This window comes from Aethalodelphis obliquidens, unplaced genomic scaffold (genome assembly GCF_003676395.1).
Source record: "Aethalodelphis obliquidens isolate GAN/ISIS:26980383/991018 unplaced genomic scaffold, ASM367639v1 scaffold13, whole genome shotgun sequence".
NCBI classification, from domain to species: domain Eukaryota; kingdom Metazoa; phylum Chordata; class Mammalia; order Artiodactyla; family Delphinidae; genus Aethalodelphis; species Aethalodelphis obliquidens.
In genome coordinates, this window is record NW_020837957.1 from 14,308,496 (window position 1) to 14,334,247 (window position 25,752).

Below are 25,752 nucleotides of genomic sequence, written 5' to 3' on the forward strand. Positions count from 1 at the left end.
CTGTGTTTTAAAGATGAGGAAACTGAGATCCAGAAAGGTTAAATAAATCAGAGAGGTCAGAGAGGTTCAGATCTTGGTTTACCCAAGTTCTTTCTACCACACCATGCTGCCTCTGAAGGAATGCAAAGGAAAAATAGGAAAAGAAAAAGAGAAAACAAAGGAAAAGGGAAGGGAAAGAGAAGAACAAGGAAGAAAAGAAATAGGAAACTTTTTTCGACTAGTCTGTTTGACTCTTAAGGAAAACTAGAAGTAGCCAATGCCCAACGATAGCTATGGAAGCCAATTCAAAGTGTAGAAAAACATCAATCAAAATGAGCACACCCCTTTTATTCAGTAATTCTTCTAAAAGTACGTAATGATGGCACTAATAATAATAAAAAATTGATGAACAGCAGGACTATGGATTATTCAGTAGTCATGGAGTGAGAGGAAGTATCGATTAGTGGAAATGAATTGCGTGGGTGCAGGTCTGTCCCTTACTAGATGTTGAACAGTAGGGTTAAACTCTTAAACTCGGTGTTCCTTAATTTCCTCATGTGTAAAATGAGGAGACAATAGTGCCTATTTCATAGATATGTTAGTGGGCTGAATGAGTGGATAAATGTTGAGCACCAAGAACGGTACCTGATCCGTGTGTGACAGTAGAAATGATTGCAAAATGTGATAACACATTGAATATATGTTTTTAAAAATGCCAAGAAAACAGTATGTGAACACATTCAGAAGGGTCATAAAGGCAAAGAAATATTTGCAGTTTTAGGTCGAAAAGCTCCATAAATATTGAAACATTTGAAAAATGCAATTTTTAAAATTAACTTTAACTTGCAAAGGCAGTGTTTTGCCAAGGACTTGTACAGAACGTAAATATGAAATCAAACAGTAATTCTCTGAGAGGGGTAGAGATAATACACACATTCAGGAATCCATAGCGACTATCACCATCTTACCCCCCTTCCTTAACAACCGTTTATGCAAAAAACGGTAGCACTTCACATAGTCCTGTAAAAGGCAACCAGTCAAGAAATGGAACTCGGAATCCTTTAATGACCTATTTAATGCCACGTAATTCAGAAGAGAAATGAAAGTCTAGTGGCTGCTTAATAAACAGAAGTAATTTGAAGCCTAACTAGGTAAAGTTTGGTCCAAATATCCATTATTAGGAGTCAGATAGAGGGGAACAAAAACAGAAGCACATACTTACACATTGTAAAATCTCAGTTTAATTTTATGAAAACAGAATATCCAAAATATCATGACAGAAGAGCTAAACTGCCCTATCCTGAGCATCTCCCCCACTTCATAGTAATCTATTAACAGATTTTGGTGAATATACTCTTTATTCCTGGTACTAATGCACATTATTAAAATACTATAATACACAAGTCAATTCATATTACAATAAAACTACTCTAAAAATTTGTTGTTTTGTAATTTATGCTGTATTAATTTTATTATTTATAAATGATATCAAATTTGGTTCAGCATTATGCCCTATTTTTTTACATGGTATAACTATTATTTATTCCATTTTAAATCCTTAGGTAAGCTATCTATATAGCCATACAACGAAATCATAAAATTTAAGATCCAATTGTAAATAATATTTTTAATCAGAAGTAAGACTTAACCATTACTACATTTAATCCTGCTTTTAAGTAACTAATTGAAAATGGCTTTTATTTCCAATTTTTAACTTTAAGTAAAGATTTGAGTCAGATTAAGAACGGTTAGTTGACCTATTCATGTTTATTTCCTCTCCGTCTCAAGAGTCCAGTAAAGTGATGAGGAAGGATTTTTTTAATGTACAAAGTACAAGGACAATGACAACAGGAGAGGCCATCCATGACTAAGAAAGTCCAATAAATTTTTGTAAGACAGAAGGCAGGAAGGATACAAGTGACTGATTTAACAGGAAAGAAGGAAGTCACAGTTTAAGTTGTATAAAAGGAGGTTATGAACAAGAAAAAGCAAGGCCTTGGAGAGTTTCAGGATTTGGAAGTACCAGGTGTGGCAGAACATAAAGATAAGCTCAGCACCAAATACAGACATTTATTGAAAAAGAGCTGGCTCCTCCCACCTGATTCCCATGAACAGAACATGTTTTCCCATGCTCCTCCCCCTGGGAGAAATTCTGAGAGCTCTTCTCCACAGAAATAAACCAGGAAAAACTCAAGATGAAACACACCAAGCATATTAGTTAGCTAGGACCGCCATAACAAAGTACCCCAGACTGGGCAGCTTAAACAACAGAAATTTATTTTCTCATAGGTCTGGAGGCTTAGACGTCTGACATCAAAGTGTCCACAGGCTTGGTTTCTTCTGAGACCTCTCTCTCTTTGGCTTGCAGATGGCCGTCTTCTCCCTGGGTTTTCACATGGTCTTCCCTCTGTGTCATCTGTGTCCTAATCTCCTCTTATAAGGACCAGCCATACTGGATTAGGGCCCACCTGTATGACCTCATTTTAATGTGATTACCTCTTTAAAGACCCTATATCTAAATGCAGTCACATTCTGAGGTACTGAGGATGAGGACTTCAGTATATGAATTTTGGGGGACACAAGTCAGCCCATAACACCTAGTACAGCAGCCAAGGTGAGATACAGGCTGAAGGTGGATTGAGAGCCTGGCCACAAGGTCGTTAGACCACGGCCCCTTGCCCTGCTCTGTGCACTGCGTCAGTGGTCAAGACCCTTTCCTCTGGCTAGAGATCAGTCACACCTCTCGAGAGAAACTAATGGGCCCCAGTGAAGGATATTCTAACGTTTGAGAGGTCTCTTGGCAAAATGGCCTCACTCATGAATATGCCAACCATACCAGGGGAGAAGTGGAGGAGGGATATATTGGGAGATTTGGACTGACATATACACACTACTATTTATAAAATAGATAACTAATAAGGACCTACTCTATAGCACAGGAACTATACCCAATACTCTGTAATGACCTATATGGGAAAAGAATCTAAAAGAGTGGATATATGTATATGTATAACTGATTCACTTTGCTGTACAGCAGAAAGTAACACAACACTGTAAATCAACTATACTCCAATAAAATTTTTTTAAAAATACTCCGACCAAAAAGAATTTTGAGGAGAGTTTCCAGCATGAAAGCAGGTGCAATATAAACAACAGAAAATGATGAATCTGGAAGAAATGGAGACATGCAGGAAATGAGAGAAAACATTAATATTCTAGTTACATCTTCAGAGCAATAGGAGAAAATAGTGTCACCACAGGACAGGAGCAAGATGCATAAGAAAGCATTAATTATTTAATGGAAAATGATCTAATATTATCGAGAGATCACAACAATAAAGAGGTGCAAAGAGGTGTAAGAGATAAATCCTAAAACTGATAAATCAAGAAATAGCAGTATAACTATATTATTCATAATTGCAATAACTTCCAGAAGAAACATCTAAAGTAAAAATGTGTTTTACCTGCAAGAAAAAGTAGAGTGCTCTTTTTCACTAAGCCTTACAATAACATATTCTTTTTCTTTTTAACTCTGTGGATGTACTGTTTTGATTTAATTATTTTTAAGTTTAAAAAATGATTTGGGGACTTCCCTGGTGGTGCAGTGGTTAAGAACCTGCCTGCCAATTGGGAGATTGGGATTGACATATATACACTAATATGTATAAAATGGATAACTGATAAGAACCTGCTGTATAAAAAAATAAATAAACTTTAAAAAATAAAAATTTTTAAAAAAATTTTTTTAAATTAAAAACGAACCTGCCTGCCAATGCAAGGGACACGGGTTCGAGCCCTGGTCTGCGAAGATCCCACCTGCCATGGAGCAACTAAGCCGGTGCGCCTCAACTACTGAGCCTGTGCTCTAGAGCCCGCGAGCCACAACTACTGAAGCCTGCGCACCACAACTACTGAAGCCCGCACGCCTAGAGCCCGTGCTTCATGACAAGAGAAGCCACCCACGCACCACAATGAAGAGTAGCCCCAGCTCGCTGCAACTAGAAACAAAGCCCGCACGCAGCAACGAAGACCCAACGCAGACAAAAATCAATAAATTAAAAAAAAAAGATTTGGAATAGTCATAACCTTGCTTATTAATTTTTATAAATCAATCAATATTTGTTATCTCCAAGCCCTTTTAGTAAAGCCCAATCAATTATTTTAGGCTCTGTGAAGGAATATAGGATCTGTAAGACAGTCCATTCCTTCCATGAGTCTGTGGTTTATTCAGAATGACAACACTGTAAGGCAGCATATTCCCAGTACTAAATAAAAGTAATGGACTGGAGAGCCTCAGGACTTCAGAGAAGAGATGGTCTGACGTGGCCTTCAGCTCATGGAGAAGAGAGGCAGAGTCGCGCAGTGGTAAGAAGCAGGCAGTGAGCGGAGGGGTGCTGCGGCCTTTCCCACGGGCATGACAGGAGGCAAGTGGGAGCAAAGAAAAGCAGCTCAGATGTGATGGTGAGACCCATAGTGTATTAGTTTGCTATGGCCGCCATAACAAAATACCACAGAACGGGTGGCTTCCACAACAGAAATTTATTTTCCCACATTCTGGAGGCCAGAAGTCCAAGATCAGGGTGTCAGTGGGTTTGGTTTCTTCTGAGACCTCTCTCTAGGTGGAAGATAGCCACCTTCTTGCTTTTTCCTCACATGGTCTTCCCTCTGTCTGTGTTGTCTGTGTCCAAACCTCCTTTGCTTATAAGGACATAAGTGATTGGATTAGAGCCCATCCTAACGACCCCATTTTTATTGCTTACCTCTTTAAAGGCCCTATCTCCCCAAACAGTCACAATCTAAGGTATTGAAGGTCAGGGCTCCAATGTTTGCATTTGGGGGACACAATTAGCCCATACCAGTAGTAAACCAGCTTGGCAGCAACGTAAGATTTGTATATTTTTTTAATTTTTATTTATTTATTTGGCTGTGTTGGGTCTTAGTTGCAGCACGCAGGATCTTTGTTGAGGCATGCGAGGTCCTTCGTTGCAACACGCGAGCTCTCTAGCTGTGGCACACGGGCACCAGAGTGCGCAGGCTCAATAGTTGTGGCTCACAGGCTTAGTTGTCCCGCAGCATGTGGGATCTTAGTTCCCTGACCAGCAATTGAACCTGCGTCCCCTGCATTGGAAAGCAAATTCTTAATCACTGGACCATCAGGGAAGTCCCAAAATTCATATTTTAAAAGGGGGGTGTAATAGGAATATTTCTGAAGGAGCAATCTGGAGAGGCAATGCCAAATGTGGACTTTATTTCATAGGAAATAACATGTCCCTGAACATTTTTGAGCAAGACGTAGGCAAGATCAGCCTGGTGGTGGTATGTGGGATGCTACGATCAGGAGATCAGACCAGAGGTCGGAGAAGAATTAAGCAGTTATTGCAATATTCCAGTTAGGGGGTGAGAGCGATTTTAACTGTAACAATAGCAATGGAAAGGAAAGATATTAGAATATTACAGATGGAAAAGCTTAGAGATTCACAATATTTACACCTCCAAGGAATTTTGAAAATTATTTTTATAGCATAGGGCACTATATTCAATATCCTGTGATAAACTAATGGAAGAAATATGAAAAAGAATATGTGTGTAAAAATTACACAACATTGTAAATCAACTATACTTCAATAAAATAAATTTTAAAGAAATAAAATTAATTTATCCTGTCACTGGAAATTTCTAGAATGTCATTACAACCAATCAGACAGAGCCTTTGACTAGCATAAGCTAACTACTGTTACTTTACCAAGTTAACAAGGGCAAGCAAATAAACTCAAGGTGTTAGTTGGCTCTTTGAGAATTTTTGTGAATAAAGGTACAACCTCCACTGTATTCTGAAATACAAAATACCTAGAAAAGTTACTTAGGGATGCTTATCACTGCTTTCTGAAACCCCAGGGAGACTCGCAAGTTGGAAACTACTGACTGCACCCAGAATGTCTCCATTTATAGGTAAAGAAATGTAACCAGACACATCCCAAATCACAGGCAAGTTTGTTAGCAAAATGGAGCCAGAATGAGCCTCTTGTATCTTGTTCAAAATCAGTTACATTCTGCTGAGAATTAGCAGGACCTGGTGTGTCTGCCTAGTTGCACTTTTAGAGAACAATCAAGTCGCTTGAAATGTAAATAATAATCCCCTCATTTATCTTTTGCTTAAGACTAGATTTTCCACCATTAAATGTTTGCTTAAAGCAAGATAAACCATTATTTCTAGGTTAAAATTGGCTTCTAAAACCACCACCTGGATACTTTTTCTAACACTGATTTCCAAGCTACTTATTTTCTGATTATCCTGCCATTTTAAACAAGAACAAGCATCACTGATTCTTCATCCATTCTGACCTAATGGCACATTAACAATCACATTGTTTAAAAGTTCCATTGTCATATGCATAAATAAATGGGGCCTTAACAAGCCCAAGGTTTGAATCCCTTATTCCACTCCATGACGTTTTTCATCTTCCATAACCCTGCCCACAGACTATCACAAGGGTTGGGCATTCACTGCTTCTTCAGACCAGCCTCAAAGATCTCCGTGGTGATGTCTATATTTTATGGCATAAGTCAAGCTGCTAGATTAGCAGGTGGTTGTCATTAAAGGGGAGGAAAAGTGAATCAGAGGTGCCCTGTCCCTGTCATATGCTACATTTAGGGAGAAAATTAAACTGTATATTCTCTTCTGGGTGATCACCACGCCTATCATTTGCTCTCTTGTTCATTCTCTCTCTCTGTCTCTCTCTCTCTCTCTCTCTCTCTGTCTCTCTCTCTCTCTCTGTAAGCTGTTCTCAGCATTCAGGTACAGCCTTTGCTGCCAAATCTTTAGTGTCTCAGAGTAACCCAAAATCCATGTAGAATATTCTGCATCTTACCTTTCTTTTTTCACAGTAAGCATTCCTCATGTATGGGAAACTGTGATAATTTAGAATGATATGTGGGAGAAATACTTTTAAATCTTGTCAGCTACATAACACCTGACACTTAAGAGAACTCATGCACTACTGAAAACAAAGTGTGGGAAGGATGAGATCTATTTTAATAAAAAGAAGAAGAAGATTGATCCGAGCCTCGAGCTTTCTCCTCTTGGCCTAAAGGAGAATGGCCAAGTAGCAAGACGTTTTTGATGGGGTGACCAGAAGAGTTGCTGTTTCAATAGACAGGCTGAGTCCCAGACCACAGATTAAGGAAGCAAATTCAGAAGATCAGAGAATGTGGCGAAAGTAGAGATGAACTGGAGGACTGGAAGGAAAAGGATCTAGCTCGGGGAAAGAGAACTATCCTGCCTGGAAAATAGAAGGCTCAGTGATAACCGAATAGCATAATTAAGGATGTGTAAAGCTTATGGCATTGATTACAGTAACTGACTTCTTTGACTAAACCAAAGCCTAAGTTGCAATGGACTGTATTTGGAGGCCTGCCATGTATTTAAGCTAGATAGCCTAAGGATGATTTTCTGATGTCCAGAGGGACACTGTAGAATTATTTTGATGTGATGCAGTATTGGTGAAAGTCAAGACCACATCCTCCTGAGAGAAGAAAATGGCGGAGATGGGGAAGGAATGGTAATGTTCAACTTTGAAACATGTGGGAAAGATCTTTGCAAATTCTTGTTCCAAATGCTGGGAAAGAAATTGGATGAATCTATGGCTACCACAAGAAGAATTTCTGGGCCTCACTGATACGAAAGAAGAAAAGAGAAAAAGTGGCATTATCTGGAGCACAGAGATTGCCTGGTGCAGCAGAAATGCTGAATTATGTAAGTAAAGTACAGAAAAGTGACTGGAGGACTCAGTGAGAAGGGAGAAGACTACAGAAAAGAGGAAGATAGAGGAAATGAATACAATTTTACCTTTTTAAAGAAATTGATAAAGTGATTAATGTGAAATTGGGGAGGTAAAATAATTGCAAATTATTACTATTTTAACAATTGTCATTATTTTGAAACCACAGTTCCTCTAAACTTCTTTTTTAAAACAGGATGATTTATATGGCAGGCAGACCTCAAACATGGGTCTTTGTGAATTCGAGTGAGAACTGAGCCTCAGCTGGACACTCGAGGTCTGATATAACCCTGTGATTCTGTGGTCTGGGGAAGGATCACCAGTTATAAAAGATAGTTAGCTGTTTGAAAGGACACTTGCAGAATATTAAGAAGCGCATTCTGCTCCTGTCTGAATATCATACCCAGTTACAATCAGTTATGCCTAGCTTCACAAAAAACTTCTTTGATATAACGTGATCTCCAATAGGATGAAATGCCTAGACCACGCACTCATCTATAATTATTCATAACCTCATTATCTGTCGTAGTTTATAAAACAGAGATGTGAAAGTTTTGACCAGAGCACGTTTCACTTTGTGAAACTTGTATTTTGCCAGACTGCTGTATGTGTCTTGGGTGGCTCATTACCACTGTCATTAAACAGTTGGTAAAACTGTAACACTGGACACTTAGGTGAGCGTGTAGAGCCCAGAATTTGTGAAGCTAACAACCAACTTCTACACAGAATGACAAACCCAGATCACTCATAAAGAGTAAAAGAAAAAGTATCAATGGGAATAAACACTGAACCAGAGAGATGATCAAAATCACCAACCCATCCAGAAAAGAAGCCCTTTATTCCAGTTTTGAAAGAATGTAAGAAATAAAAAACAAACCCCAAAATGTTTTTTAAAAATTCATAAATAAGATTTTTGTTCTATTTACTTTATATCCATTTTACAGCATGATTTCTTAGTTTAAAAGTGAGGAAATTCTAAGAAAGCTAAGATTAAAAAAAGGCAGAGTGGGGCTTCCCTGGTGGCGCAGTGGTTGAGAGTCCGCCTGCCGATGCAGGGGACATGGGTTCGTGCCCCGGTCCGGGAAGATCCCACATGCCACAGAGCAGCTGGGCCCGTGAGCCATTGCCGCTGAGCCTGCATGTCCGGAGCCTGTGCTCCCCAACGGGAGAGGCCACAACAGTGAGAGGCCCACGTAACGCAAAAAAAAAAAAAAAAAAAAGGCAGAGTGAAGCCTTAAATTAAAGAATACTTTAAAAGTACATGTTCAATCGCTTTAGAAGAACAATAGATTATTTTTATCTGTGTATTTTAAAGAAGTTCTAGAAATTTATGGTTAATCATTATTGGTATATTTATTTGAAAGCTGCATTATCAAAATTTGTATATGAATAGTACATGGGCATGTTTTGTCTTGGGTTGTATTCTGCAGCAGCAGAGCTTCTGAGAGGGTCTGTTGAGGGATTGCTCTCAGAATACACCTGTCATTGAGTGAGGGGAACAGGAGAAGGCAGGGAAAGGAGGCAGATACAAATTAAAAATTTCAGGAGCAGTCCAGACTCAGCCTGATCTCACCAGCAGCTCCGTACAGAGGATTGCACAGAGATGGCCCAGGGGATAGGGGGCTGCTTCCAGGCAGCACCCGTCAGCCAAGAGCAGTCCTCCAGGAGAGGGTCTGGGGGTGACCTGTTCGCAGCCAATACTCTCAGCAGCTGGGGAAGGGTTTACCAACCTGGTATATATATTTGTCTCTCTCAGGACCTTCTTCAAATAAAAACATCCTCAGGCTATTGATGTGGCCCAGTGTCTGTCCATAGCAGGTGCTCAGTTAATAGCTAATGGGTGGGTAAATAAATGGATAGATGCTACAGGAAAGACACCGAAAACCAGATAATAAAAAATAGATAATAACAATAACTAGCATTTATAAAACATTTGCCATGTGCAGACACTATGCATGGATTATTTTTGTGAGGTAGGAACTGTTATTACCCCCCTTTTATACCTGCAGAAACTGAGATGATGTGTTTTCCAGAGTCACATAGCTGGTGTGATATCAGAGCTCACACTCTTAACCTCTTCATTGTACCAAATGCTCAGAAATGAGGAAGGTGGAATAGAGTAAAACAAATGCTGAAAACCACTGACCCTGGGTCATTTATAGCTTCACGGAGTGGCTTCGTTTTCCTTGTAAAAGATGGAACTACCAGCTGCACCTCCCTCCTAAAAGGCCAGGCATATCAACTCCAAGGTGGTGCTTGAATAAAATAAGAAATTCTAGAATCCTTGGAACATGCAGAGTGGTTGAAATATCTAGAAGATTCCCAGTCTTTTTGTCTCTGCTATGTGATAGATTAACCACTGAATAAGCACATATATAATTATACTTTCTAAATTGGTTGTTTATGTTTAGGCCTGGCTGCAGTTAAAAATATGCCATGAATACTATTAGACGGCAAGAGATTAAAATGGATGTTAATTATTTTTCAGTATTCCTCCAAGGAGCAAGTTTCCAGACTTAAACTCTCATGAATCTTAATGGAGGAAATCCTCAAACACATTTGGGGCCGTTCTAATGAGTGGCTTTGCTCTTCTTCAGGGTAATTACTAGTTTGCTCTGTGCTGTTTATAAGCTAAGCCACTTAAAGTTTAAGCCACATCCCTCTGTAATTCACCTGACATGTTGAAAAACTTAAAATAACACATTTTAAATGAATACTAATATTATCTTAAAGTGAGACAAGTATCTGGCTACTTACAAATCTTTAAAAATTATGTATCTGGGGCTTCCTTGGTGGCGCAGTGGTTGAGAGTCCGCCTGCCGATGCAGGGGACACGGGTTCGTGCCCCGGTGCGGGAAGATCCCACATGCCGTGGAGCGGCTGGGCGCGTGAGCCATGGCCGCTGAGCCTGCGCGTCCGGAGCCTGTGCTCCACAACGGGAGAGGCCACAACAGTGAGAGGCACGCGTACCGGAAAAAAAAAAAAAAAAAATGTATCCGAATTTTAAATAGAGAACTCGTATTGCCTTCTCTTCAGTGTGTGCTCAGGGGATTATGTTTAACCCCCTCGGTTGTCGTCCAGCTGGGTTCATTGCGACCAGGGAAACGCAGAACCTGAATCTGCACATTCATAATCATGATTCTCTCTCTCCTGACAAGACCGCTAAGTAGGTCATGATTTTATGCCAAAAGGAAATGGCCTTTTAGTGGCCAAAGGACTGTTTTTTATACTCCGTGGAAACCTGTTTTGGTGCTAGTATTAACGTCATTGCTGTAGTTTCTCATTCCAAATTTATCACTTTGCCCTCAATCTTCCATTTTTGCCTTTCCTACCAGGAAATAGTGATGGGACTTCTTTTTAAATATTTTAAAATTCAGGAAATCATTTTATATTACAGTTATTCCCAGCTTTTGGGGTAAACACAGAAATGTAGCCTAGTTCTTAGGGCATGATTTTTATGATACCTTATACTTCTTTTTGAGACAGAACTGTTGAGATCACAATTCATTTATTTATTCATTTATTCACTTACAGAACGTTTGGTCCAAAAAAAGATTGTGGAAAAGTGAAAGTGAGGCACAGATTGGAGTGATTTGTTGCTATTGTGGCTTTTATTTCCTTTATCAATGTTATAATGATATTTATAAAATAAATGTAAGCCAGGGAGATTTTTATTGATTTTTAAAAATTTTTATAGGCGCATCGTTGATTTACAACCAGGGAGATTTTTAAAAAGCAGAAGCAATGATGAGATCTAAGAAGTTGTCAGAAAGAGATGTAAATCATTTTGGACTTAAAAGACTTTATCCCATTTTAAGTGCTTCCAGGAAATGTGATTCTACATAGACAACCATTTGCTACTCCCTAGTATAGTAATAGGTAACGCTTTTTTGAGATTTACTATGTGCCAAGCTCTACAGTAATAATGGATTATCTCACTTAACCCTTTTAGCAGTCCACAACCCTGTGATGTAGGCACTATGGCTATCACCTTTCTATGGATGAGGAAAGAGGCTTAGAGAATCACAGTCACACGACTAGTAATGGTAGGACTAGGATTTGAATCCAGGTCATCTAGCTTAAGAGTCTTTCTCTACACCTCGTCATTTCCCTTGAGGGTTACCTGTGGTCAAAGCAAAACAATGAATTATTATTGACATTATTGAGAAACCTAATTCTCCAACCAGATAAAGAATTGAGTAGATCTGGCTGCGTGTTTTCTGATTCTTAAATTGTTGTCAGATAAAGAAGAATATCTTTATTAGATCTGGGGCAGCCACAAACCCAGACAAGAATATTTATGGGTCCTAAATATTTGGGACTCAAATGCCTTCATCTCCTCTGACACTTTTTCTAATCCTCAAATCCCATCTATCCACACATCCTTCTTAATCCCCCTTTTCTCTCTGAGACCAATTAATCCTCCTTTCTCCTCTGATCTCCCATGTACATTTCTCTATAGCTCTGTGACTGCCTTTATTCTATACTAATGTTTGGGTTCAAGTGAATGTCCCGTCACTGGACTATGAATTCTTCAAGGGCAAGAGTATTATTTTACCGAGCACTGAACCTCCAATGCATGGCATATAGTAGGTGCACAAGATGTGTTTTTAATGAATAAATTAATAAAAGTTTCCACACACTCAATAGTGTCATTTTCTCACTTACCTTTAATGGAGAGGACATTCATAACAGGGGAAAACGCAGTCTTCTTTATTCTACTATGTGATACTGGAGTAAAACATCTTTGCATACCATACCCACAGCACATGTTAGGTACTCAAATATTTATTGAGTAAATGAAAACCATCTATGAGAACCTTCCAATAGCTTGCAAGAGGTCTTGCAGGATGTGATAAATTTCCTGAATATCCTACAAAGTCACTTCATCATTTTGTAAAAGCTGATATATTTGCCTTTGCTTTTGTGTAATCAAAGCTGCCTTATTCTATGAGCCTGAAGGTTGCATTTGAAATTGACATTAGTTTTGGTTTTCTCAGGCTCAGCTTTTTGTCCTGAGGCTCTTAACAGATTCTCATTGGCTTTTGGTATACCATGTGGAATGCTGTCTATAAAATTTTGGAGAAGTCTGTTGCTTTGCAAATACTATGCACCTTTTATGCCTTAGGTAAGCTTACCACTTCCCAGCCCCTTTAGGAGGAAGTTCACCATGTCCACGATGGCAGAGATAAATCATAAAGAGAAGCAGACTTGGCTGGAGACAGCACAGAGAGAGGCTAATCACTTTTCAGAGGCTATGCTCATTTCATCTTTGAGGGAAGTCACACCTTTATAGAACAGAATCTCTCATTGCTGATATCTATGGGAGGCTAGACAGTATTTCTTCTAGGGTCTCAAGTGTATCTGAAAATGAAAAAGAGGAATAATTAAACAAAAATTAGCCTCAAACAAACAAAAGTGATGGAGAAGGTGAAGCAGGACACACATGTACAAGTTTCCATGGGATGAGATAGAGGCATATTCTGCATCTGTATCCCCTTTTTCACTCATCTTCATCCTCTCTAGCCACCCACCTCAGCTACTGCCTGAAAGATCTATCAATACCATACTTACCCAGCAGAATCAACCCAGGGCTACACATGATCTGAATTTGCTGAGTGCAAGATTGCTTGAGTGATATGTGGCCAATGGAATTTCTAGATGACCCACTTCACAATTCAACAAATAAAATATAGATATTGCTTATGGATGACAAGTAATCTCTTTTTCTACATGTTGCTTCTAGTCAAAGGTCTAATGACTTTAGCAGAGGAATGTGAAGAGTAACCATCCTTTTAGTTGAGTCAGCAAAAACCACATAAAGTCAGCATCAGAAGAATTTATAGGGATTTTTTATCCATTTGCACATTAATTCCTGTCCTCTGTCCATGGACCTAAATATAAATCCTATTATTATAAATCTGATTTCCATTCTCATAATTTTATTTTTCTTGCTTGCTTCATTTATATTTTTCCTAAAACTTGGAACAAAATAGCTGAATTATCCAAAGGGCCCAATGGCTATTAAATTGTTAAATAATCATCCATTCTTTTTTTTAAATTACTTTTTACCATCAAACCATAGCCATCTTGTTAATAAGTTAATTACTCTGAAACAAAGACCAGATTGATTTTTTGGGAACTTGGTACTAACCACATTTTCACAAAGTAATAAACCTGGGTTAGTGCATAAAGGAAAAAGTGAGCATGGTTGTTTAAGTGGCTCTGAAATTGGAAATGACCTTAAAACTAAAAATACAGGGGAAAAAGACGTATACACACTACCATGTATAAAATAGATAGCTAGTGGGAACCTGCTGTATAGCACAGGGAGCTCAGCTCAGTGCTCTGTGGTGACCTAGATGGGTGGGATGGGGGGGCGTGGGAGGGAGGTCCCAGAGGGAGGGGATATATGTATACATACAGCTGATTCACTTCGTTGCACAGCAGAAACTAACACAACATTGTAAAGCAACTACACTCCAATTAAAAAAAAAAAAGAAATGAATGTGGGATAACTAACTGCATAGGATTTATTCTTCACAGAGCAAAGTAGCTTAGTTCTTTTTTTTTTTTTTTTTTTAGTAGCTTAGTTCTTACGAGCACATGTGTAGTATGGTAAGACAGAAGTAAGACACACCTGAGCTCATACCCAAACCCTGTTCTTCACCAGTTTGACCTTAAATAAGTATTACCTTTCTGAGCTAACTATTTCCTTGGGAGAGTGACACCTCGGGTTGTTCTGGGTGTTATTGAGATGTTTACAAAGTGCTTCACCTATTGCCTGGCAGACAGAAAGTGCTTAATAAATAGTAACTATTGTTATGCCCATGAACTCATCTGTCACCTTCCTGCGGACACAGCCCAGCACACAGTTAGTACATGCACATGCCCAAGGATTTCTGGTAGAGGAAGCAGCTACCAGATCAAAAACCCCAAGAAAGCTGTCAAATAACTTCAGGAAGCAAGAAGGTGCATCACCACCCAATCCCTTCTCAGAAGGTGAATCCCAAAATTTTAAGGCAAAGTCACCTTCATTTTCTTCAAAGAAACTGTGGCTTTCATACCTTTATTCCTTGTCACTGAAAGAAATGCCCTTCCTTTCCTTTCTTCACTTCACTTAGTCTCACTTGTTCAGACTTTGACTCACGGATCAGCTTCTCCAGGAAACCTTCTCTGACCCTCCCCTAACCCCACACTGCCCACCTGCACAGTCCCAACCCCCAGGACACCCCATGTACACCCCATCAAGGCCCTTCTTGCACGGAACTGTTATTAATGATTTACTTATCAGTTTCTCAACATAGACCTTAAACTCCATGAGGGCAAAGGCACTGCCATATTTGACTGAATTAAATTAAATTATTTCCCCAAAGTCGTACTTATAATACTTCTTGTCCATGTATCCAACAAGGGGAAACATTAGCATGATTCTTCTAAGAGCTATTTTATTATCCAGAACAACTGCTGGCTACTCCAATAAAATCTGTTTTCATCAGTGTTAAAGAAATTTTGCCATCCTAAAGAAATTTGTATGGAGAGACAACCTCTCAGTACTGGTAACATAGAAAGTGTGTACTAACTAAAAAGGAATTTGATTTAAAATCCTAAGTCTTTTTCTGCTTGTAAGCAACATGTTTCATCCTAAGGTCCCGTGTTGACATTGCAAGATACATTTCCCTTTGCTTTTCGTTTTCTGAGCTGATCTCTTTGATTCCACTTGATCTCCACTAAATCTCCCATGTAATTATGAACTGGCCACATTTGGCTAGGGTTGTTAAAGTCCACACCGCTGGTGAGATATTTTTAAAAATAAAAGAATGAAGCATCTCAACTGGGGGAAAAAAAAGGGAAGGAAAAAATTGGTAAAAGAAAGAAGGAGCCTGATCTTCCCAAGGCCTAAATTAGTCCCTAGTCACACATCTGGCGCTTTGGCAGCAGGTGGTTTTTTCAGGCTTCCAGGGTACCACTTAGGGCTCTACAGAGGAGACACTTGAGCACTAGAGAGAATGGAGCCTGTAATTATGAGAAGTACCAAATGTCACAGGAGGCTGAAATTTGACTTCTGAGACTCTTAACTAGTTTGAGTTTGCACGATTTCTTGGCAGAGTTTTAAATCTTTATGCCACCACCTTGTAGTTTTATAAAGTCTCAAATTGCTGGAATGCTGGGACGAGAGGGAAAAAAGAGAAAATAGGAAGGGAAAGGGTATTTTAATTAATTGAATTTTCTGGTTAACTGAGTCTGACAAGTATTTGTTGTCTAACTGCTGGGCTCAGCACCCTGCTAGGTGAAGTAGAGAAAATATAGGAACCACGTGATGTGATTCTTGTCTACAGTGAGTATATCTTGCCTATTTTCCTCCATTTTCTTCCTGTAACCTTTCTTTATCAAATCTTTTCAAAGTATTTTAATCCTTGTTTGTGCCTTAATAATTACAGAAAATCTTACATGATTTAATCCTCTTTTCATGTATTTTCAGTACCCAGCGCATACCTAGGATAAAGTAGGTGCTTGATAAATCTTTACTGAGTTGAATTGCATCTTGTAGATCCATCCTGATCCTAAGACACATTCTAAAACTTTTCTTACGTGACAAAATCCACTGTATCAACCTATTTGCTGGGCTGCAGATCTATTTCTTTAATTAACTTCCAAGTGAGAAACAACGCATCATTTAGTAGTATCATCTTAAAAATATATTAAATCCGTTCACGTGTACTAAAATAGGGTTTTTTTTCAGCTACACCTCCATTAGACTAATTACAGTTTCGATCTCTGGTTGGGGAACTAAGATTCTGCAAACCACGCGGTATGGCCAAAAACAAAATGAGTTCCCTGGCCTAGTGGTTAGACTTCCGTGGTTTCACTGACAAGAGCCTGGGTTCAATCCCCGGTCAGGGAACTGAGGCCACAAGCCTCAAGGCAAGGCCAAAAAGAATAAAAAGGATATCTATGCCCTTTATATATATGCTTTCTGTGGCAACTTAATTTTACTTCACTTTTTTTTCCAGCTTGAGATATAACTGACATATTACCTTGTATAAGTTTCAGATATACAATGAGATGATTTGATACACATATATGTTGTGAAATGATTCCCATGATAAGGTTGTTAACACACCCATCACCTCACATGATTACAGTGTGTGTGTGTGTGTGTGTGTGGTGAGAACATTTAAGATCTACTCTCTTAGCAACTTTCTAGTATATGATACAGTATTGTTAACTGTAGTCACCATGTTGAATATTGGATCCACAGAATTTATTCATCTTATAATGGAAATGTGTACCCTTTGACTGACATCTCCCCATTTCCCCCACCCCTTAGGCCCTGGCAACCACCATTCTACTCTCTTGTTTCTGGAGTTTGGCGTTTTTTTAAGATGCCACATGGAGCAACTTAACCTGAAAATTGTTCTCTCCTAGTGCCAACAGATCCATGAGCAAAATATTGAGCACTTGATATCGGTTCATTATCTGGACATTGCTCAGTTTGAGGATGTCTGCTCTAGGGCTCTACTTTAGCCTGCAAAGTATTAAAAATCAACTACTGTAGCCACATAGCATTCAGCTCAAAAATTGTTCCAGACCCAGTTTCCACCACCAACTTGGATTCTTTACGCTTTGACTCTTCCCAGCAACCGTCTGCAAGTCCTGAGACCTAGTCTCTCCCCTCTTATTGCAGACGGTCTGGCTTTGGATCCACCATCCCCTAATGAGACAACCCAGAGTAAGGAGCTCTGGGAAAGGAGTCTGGAATGTTGCCGCCCAGTCAGGGGCAGGGCTGAAGCCCTGGCTGGGATGTAAGGAGGAGCAGCTGAGCCAAGGCTGTGCCTCAGGTGCTGGGGGATAGGGAACCCCTGGGGCAAAACCAGAGCAGCTTCCACAGGAAGTGCTAGACTGAAAATGGACCCAGACCAGAAATCTACTCTCCAACCTCAGAGAGGCTCTTAGAAGGAGGGCAGGCCTACTCTTTCTTTGATTACTGAGGAAGGATTGAGTGGTAATGAGAGGAGAAAAACAGAATCCACGCTAGATGACTTCAGTCCTCTTAACAAACTAAAGGACAGGGTTGTTTAAGTTGTAGAAGGCTACTGGGGAAGGTACAACTAGAGTCAACAGTAGACAAACAGGATGGAGGAGCAGTAACCAGCTTCCCTGTGAAACTGATAACTTTAAGCTAAAGACCGCGAGAGAGAGCTCTATTTGGAGTTGGGACATCTTCTGCCTCTTGCGGTCAGCTTTGCCTGTCCTTGCTTCTTCTGATGCTCCTGGCCAGCCTGCAGAGAGGTTCTTCTGCCAACAGACACATCCATCTGGCAGGGTACACATATTATACAGAGAAATAAAATCACCTACTATGGCCTCAAAATGGAAAACAAGATCAAGAATATTTGAGTATATCGCATCTGGACCTGGCTTTGCTTGGCTTCAGTCTGTCCTGAGAGTTCTCCTTTAGGGCTTTAATTCTGGTTTGTTCTGCAAGAGCCCAGCTAAGATCTGTGGCTGCCCCATGGAGCTGAGACCTGATCCTAACAGCCTTGGCCGTTCGATGTAGACAGATTTGGATTCAGATCCTGGTTCCACCACCTACATGATTTGGCTTTCCCAGACAGAATGTTGTCCCTACCCACCCCACCCCCAACCAAATCTACTTCGATGCTTCTCTTCAAATTTTGTGTTTAATTATGAAGCTTTAGAAAGACAGTTCTGCAGAATAATATAAACTGTGATTACTCCATAGCTCATAACTACAGATTTCACTCCCGGGACCATAAGTTTTTTTAATGATCACTATTTTAGTACAAACTCCAATTTTTGTTGGAGGAAAACAAAGTACTGTAAAGAGGACACCAACCAATCAGTTCTTTAGAAGGAAGTCTCAGGACATATAAAAGAAAAGATTTGAAGGGCCAGTGTTTTGCATGTTGAAGGGTCTCCAGTAGCAAATGATGAAAACCATCTGGTAGAGAGCATACTTAATTGAAATCCCTTGCAGGAAACCAGGGAGAAGTAAAATGTTGAAGAAGCTGGTATGATGCTCAGAGAAGGATACTTATGGGATATATAAAACTGAGACAATACTAATAACAGAGCCAATTTATTTCCTTTTCAAATGTTGAAGCAGAGAAAATACAGGAGACAGAGCTAAGTTTAATGAAAGTGGAATCTAGAAAGACTGAACTGTTATCCTCCCTTTCGAGTCCTTTTAGCATATTTTATACACCTAACATTCCCAGCTAGCAGAGCTAAGAATACAGAATGCCTTGTCTCTGTGGAGAAGATCTGGGCAGCCTCTTGCAGTCTGAAAATCAGAGCCAAAAGAAAACAAACAAGAGCTCATTTCTGCCATTAAAATTGCAAACTGTTGTGCTTCCCTGGTGGCGCAGTGGTTGAGAGTCCGCCTGCTAATGCAGGGGACGTGGGTTCGTGCCCCGGTCCGGGAGGATCCCACATGCCGCGGAGCGGCTGGGGCTGTGGGCCATGGCAGCTGGGCCTGCGCGTCCGGAGCCTGTGCTCCGCAACAGGAGAGGCCACAGCAGTGAGAGGCCCGCATAACTGCAAAAAAAAAAAAAGAAAAAATTGCAAACCGTCATTGTTGCTTTCTCCTCAGATGGTGCCTAATTCTGCTCAATCTACTATAATTTCCTTTCCTAATCTAGATATATTTTGTATGATTTTGAAAGCTGTTACAACATTTGTTATTCAACTTAAAACATGTTGTGAGTGAACTGGGGAATTTGGTAAGCATCTCATTTTGAAATTTCCAATTGACCTCCCCAGCCCTCTTACATTAAATGACATAAAACAATCATGCAGACCGTGTCCTCTGCGAGTTCTTTCCCTCAGAATAAGAAAAGAGGTTTGTTAAGATTGCTAGATATTAAATAACAATCACCAAAAAGATAAAGGGCCCACCTAATCACAGAATTTCAGAGCTGGGAACAACCTCGGACATCATCTGGCCTAGTGGCATACAGTTACATCTGCCCCCAAAGCTTGTTTCTGACCCACAAGATCTATAGAAACTGTTATTTCTAGAACCTTCATCACCCTATACCTATGCTACCCCTGCAGTATTATCACTTCTACTATCCTCTGTATTTTGAAGTTTACAGCACGGGTTCTTGCAGGTCAAAATCAGAGAGAGAGAGAGAGAGAGAGAGAGAGAAAAGGAAGGGAGGGAGGGAGGGAGGGAGGGAGGGAGGGAGAAAGGAAAGAAAGGAGATCATTGCTACTTGAGTTTCAAAACACTATTTAGAAACCCCAAAACTGAGAATGCTTTGGTGTAGATGAGGGTCTCTCAACTTCAGCACTATTGACATTTTAGACTGGATAATTCTCCGTTGTGAGAGGGTTGTCCTGTGTACTGTAAGGTAGTTAGCAGCGTCCCTAGACAATAGCCTCCCCCCTTCCAGTTGCGACAACCAAAAATATCTACCAGCATTGCCAAATATTGGGGCAGGGGTGGGAGGGGTGGACACAATTATTCCTGGTTGAGAACCACGGATGTGTATGGTTTGTGCAAAAACAGATAGTAAGTAAAAAGTCTGATGATTGAAAAGCCACATCTCCACTCACCATACACACAACCTCTCCAACACTGAATGTTACCAATTTGTAAAGGTCTTTGTCCGTTAAGTGGCAGTTGTCCTGATAGTACCCAATCAGAGTGCTCTCCAAGGTCCGGATGCCACATAATTTGCCAAGCGACTAGAGACAAGAGTCCCATGCTAGTCCTGGAGCTGTCAAAGTGGGATGTTACAGAAAATAAGAAAGACGAGGTTAAATTCTGTGGTCCTGATGCAAGAGTCAGTGGGCTTCAACAACATCTCTATAATCCCAGAGTTGAGTTGGCTGTGTGGGTGTCATCTTCCTTCCTTGGGGCTCCTTGTTCGTAGTCCAATCACTTAAGAGTGGTCAGTTGAAGAATCTACCTAGGACATAGTAGATACTCAGCAAATATTTGTTGAATGCTTTCATGAATGATGTTTTACTTTTTGCATTTTGCCTTTTGGATTGGACAATTAAGTACTTTAGTCTGCCAGAGCTAAACATATCCTTGTTCAAATCGGTTGGAGGATAGAATATCTCCTAGAAAATCTCAAAGTCAGTTGTACTCCTTATTACACAATCCCCAAGTTTAAAAAAAAAATAAGTGTATGCATGTGTGTGTGTGTGTGTAGCATACACATGCCTTGTTCAAAGTACAGAAGCAATCAAAGGTCTATAGAACATACTCCCTCAGCCTTAAGGAGGAAAATGAAGGACTGCAGTTATGCCAGGCTCTGTATTGGGGTATTGAATACACCATCTCTTTAGTCCTCACAATAATCACATTGTATGGGGCTTCCCTGATGGCGCAGTGGTTGAGAGTCCGCCTGCCGATGCAGGGGACACAGGTTCGTGCCCCAGTCCGGGAAGATCCCACAAGCTGCGGAGTGGCGGGGCCCGTGAGCCATGGCCACTGAGCCTGCGTGTCCGGAGCCTGTGCTCTGCAACGGGAGAGGCCACAGCAGTGAGAGGCCCGCGTACCGCAAAATAATAATAATAATAATAATAATCGCATTGTATATATGCTAAGAACAGGGAAATAAGTTGTTCAAGATCAGACTGCTGCTACAGGGAAAGCAGAAATTCAAATCAAGCTCTGGTTGAGTTTTAAGCTGCCTAAACCAGTTTACAAGCTTCCCCTGACTCACTTGGCCCATGTGCCCTGGGCCTCGGTCACTTGTTGAATGGAGAGCTGTCCACCGATGCCCTGCCTTCCGGCATGGCTGACAGACCCAGCCAGCCTCTTAAGGATGAAGGCTGGGCTTCATCGTCCCCAGCCTGGTGGGAGCCTGTGCAGAGATGGCTCCCAGGCTCAACCAGACCATACCTGTAGGGGGTTGGGCACCTTCCAGCACTTCTAGATCCAGATTTTTTGCCACTCCCTGGGGCATGGGATCTGGCTTCCCAGGGGCTGCCCCGGGGTCTAGGAAACACAACCAAGAGGTGGGGGGACTTAACTCTTCATAAGGAAAACTTGGACCAGTGGAAGCAGGAAACTGAAAAGACAGCATATAAATGCCTGTCCCTACCTCCCTCCTCAGACTGTTCTGAGATGTACTGGTTCCGTTTAGCCTTTCTGGAGACCAGCTGTGACTTTGTGAAGCTGGGGACAAGATCAGTAACATGTCACCTTACATTTGCTTTGCTTCCTTCTCTGTCTCACTTCCCTTTTTCTTTCAAACTTAACTGCCCTGGGATTACATGCATACGCGCGCCCCCAATAAAGTGTTAACCTATAAGTTTTGCCTTAGGTTCTGTTTTCTGGGGAACTACGGCTAAAACATAAGCTTATGCTTTTTTATTTATAAAATTATATGCTGCCACCCATCTTTCAAAAGCCCAAGAAAAAAATAAAAACAAACCCCCCTTAGTAGAACTTACCCGTTACTGATGATAGCTGACAGACATTTTGAAAGAAAAAAACCAGCCATGGTCTATGGGTGTGGGAAGCAGTGCATAAAGGTGGCACTAATCTTGCCTTGGTGGTCCCCTCGTATCTGCCCTAACCACCATCTGCTTTTCTCACCCTTGCGTTTAGACAGAAGGGCTGTTAACACTCATTTGAGCAGCAGGGCTATATTTGTCTGACTATGATGATCACATGTAGTCTGATAGGATGGAAAGTGTCAGTCATCCTAAGTCCTACTTCTCCTGCTTCTCAGCTGTTTGACTTGAGAAAGTCATAATATCTGAGTAGGTATTTCCTCACCTGTAAAATAGAAACAAAACAATCTGCCTCACCTTTCCCGTGGGCTGATGTGACATAGTGAAAGTACTTTAAAGCACCATACGATGAGCTTTAACTGTGTAAGGGGAGATTAGGTAATAACTTTTTAATTTGGGCTTCTAAATTCCTCTCACTAAAAATAATGAAGCACTTCAGTAGGAAAATATAAAGGAATAAATCACTTAAATCTTTTCAAATATCTTCAAGATAATAATTAAGGTTAAAAACCAAGATGGGGGCTTCCCTGGTGATGCAGTGGTTGAGAGTCCGCCCTGCCGATGCAGTAGACGCGAGTTCATGCCCCGGTCTGGGAGGATCCCACATGCCGTGGAGTGGCTGGGCCCGTGAGCCATGGCCGCTGAGCCTGCACGTCCGGAGCCTGTGCTCCGCAACGGGAGAGGCCACAACAGTAAGAGGCCTGCGTACCGAAAAAAAAAAAAAAAAAAACCCAAGATGAAATAAAAGAGACTGTATTTTCCCTCCCATGAAACAAACAAAAATAAATAAACAGAAAATATATATTTAAAAAAAAACAATTTTAAGACACTGGACATCAGACAATGAGGTGATTCCCTGAGAGAAAGGAAACAAATATGATGGGCCCTGTGATTGTCCCCAGCTTATTACTGGAGACTTTCCAGCTACAGTGCAGGGAGAAGGAAGCCTTGTGGAGATGGGTAGACTCCAAGAGTTGAGGAAATGGAGCTGAGAGTGCAAGAGACCCAAGGTGGCTGGACTGCAGAGGACAGAGTACCAGAGATGCACAGAAAGAGAACTCTGGAGATCTGCAGAGGGTTCCCCTCCAGCATCCAGCAGAGTACTAATCAGGGCATGCATATGAGCAAACTGCCCAAGACTGAGGGAAAAACCACCCAAAAGGATCAGCAGAAACAGTAGCTGGGGCTCACACCAGCCTGAGAAGAGTGCCTGTTTCCACAGCCAGACTGGAAAATCCCTTAATTCACAAGGAAACGTGTAGAGTACTTCAAAGTGTCTTGCCGCAACAGGGCGGAATAATTAACCCTAAACTAAACACTGCTCTGGTCCAGTCCAACAAATCTTAAACACAAGATCTGAAAGGATCAAGTTGTTTCCAAGTAACTAAACTGCATTCCAGAATGAAGCTCAAGAATATAGAAATACAAAAACACCTATCATCCAACATGGTCAAATTGTCAATGCCCGGCATCCAGTAAAAAACTACCAGGCATGCAAAGAAACAGGAAAATATGCCCCATAATAATGGGGGAAATCAGTGAAAACCAACTCAGTTGTAGGAATCAGTAGAGAAGGATATTAGAAGTTATAATTGTAGTTCATGTGTTTAAAACCTTAAATAGAGACATAGATATTTTTAAAGACTCAAATCAAACATCTATGGATAAAAACTACAATGTCCAAGATGAAACATACCCAGGATGGAATTAATAGTATATCCATACAATGGAATACTACTCAGCAATGAAAAGGAATAAACTTGATAAATCTCAAAATAATTGTGGAGAGTGAAAGAATCCAGACAAAAATATTTCATGTTGTACAATTCCTTTTACATGAAATTCTAGAAGATGCAAAGTAATCTCTAGTCACAGAAAACATATCAATGATTACCTGATGGGGGGGTGGGGCAGGAGGAAGGGATTCCCAAGGGGCACCAGGGAACTTTGGGGGGAGGTGATGGAGATGTTCACTATTTTGATTTTTATGATGGTTTCACAGGTGTATACAGATGTCAAAGCTTACCGTTTTGTACACTTTAAATATATGCAGTTTATTGTATATCAGTTATAACTCAGTAAGCCTATTTTAAAAAAACAAAGAGACAAAAGTGTATTTCTAAAAAGCAGTGAGGGACTTCCCTGGTGGTCCAGTGGCTAAGACTCCACACACCCAGTGCAGGGGGCTCCGGTTCAATCCCTGGTCAAGGAACTAGATCTCATATGCTGCAACTAAAGACCCCGCACGCAGCAATGAAGATCCCATGTGCTGCAACTAAGACCCAGCACAGCCAAATAAATAAATATTTAAAAACCACTGAACAACTTGGGAAATAGGGGATTTATAAATGTAACCACATTTTTAATATTTAAAATTTTGTAAATTTTAGAGAATGGTAAAATATTTGAATCCATAATTTTTGTTACATCTAAACCGATAGTGTCTGTAGACTATACCTATAGGATAGCATCTATAGTATTTGTATAGTAGCTAAAATTTGGTTTGAGGGGTCTCTTTTTTCTTTTGTTAACAATAAATTAGAAAATCTATCCCCATGTTGTTTAGAAATATTTTTTCATGAAGGAGGCGGCGGCAGGGAAGATTTCAAAACAAAACTAAGGAGCCAGAAAAGCACAAGTTATGGGTTTTTCCAAAGCTTGTTTTAGAAATTAAGAAAATTCTACACAATTTTCTTAACCGTTAGTGACTGTACACTTACTCCCTAACACCCCTCTCTGTTTGATATGAGGTCCGGGCTTGAAAAACCCTCTAAATATCTGATTAAAGACTCAGTTCCTGTTGTCCTGCTTCATTAGAGATACAGTTGTGTGATGCATGTTCATTATATTTTGGAATGAATTAATTTATGTATCCTCACGTTCCCAACGTGTCTGTCCTGATTTCTCCCAGTTTGATGCCGACCGAGACGAGGATGAGGTGTTCTATGACATCAGCATGGCAGTTGACAGCAAGTTATTTCCAAACAAAGAGGCTGCAGCAGGTAAGTCACTGTGTCCTTTGGGCTACAGTATACCCTGATCCCCTGCCAAGCGTCTAGGGCTTTGTAGTAAGGTTGGAGCTCAACAAACTGCCGTAAGGTCGTAAGCATGATGTTGTCCTCAGGTCTTTACAACTTCTGGTGTAAAAATAAAGGCACTGGGCTTCCCTGGTGGCGCAGTGGTTGGGAGTCCGCCTGCCTGATGCAGGGGACGCAGGTTCGTGCCCCGGTCCGGGAGGATCCCACATGCCAAGGAGCGGCTGGGCCCGTGGGCCATGGCCGCTGGGCCTGCGTGTCCGGAGCCTGTGCTCCGCGACGGGAGGGGCCAAAACAGTGAGAGGCCCGCATACCGCAAAAAAATAAAAAATAAAATAAAGGCACAAAACGACATAGAAAAGAGCCATACATCTGGCTCTTAACAGTTACTGCCTTTCTTCCAGTCATTGAAAGTGCAAATTAGCAGGCAGTCACAATGTAGCAAAGGACCTCTGTTA

The 25,752-nt window shown here is 40.7% G+C and overlaps 1 protein-coding gene across 1 annotated transcript in view; it reads left to right on the forward strand.

Annotated features, from left to right (window-relative positions):
- Positions 1-25,752, forward strand: part of AK5 (adenylate kinase 5) — a 235,546-nt gene that overhangs the window by 89,606 nt on the left and 120,188 nt on the right. The window contains exon 7 of the mRNA XM_027114110.1: positions 25,171-25,261. Coding sequence (XP_026969911.1) covers positions 25,171-25,261 — 91 coding nt within the window. The remainder of the gene's footprint in view (positions 1-25,170; positions 25,262-25,752) is intronic.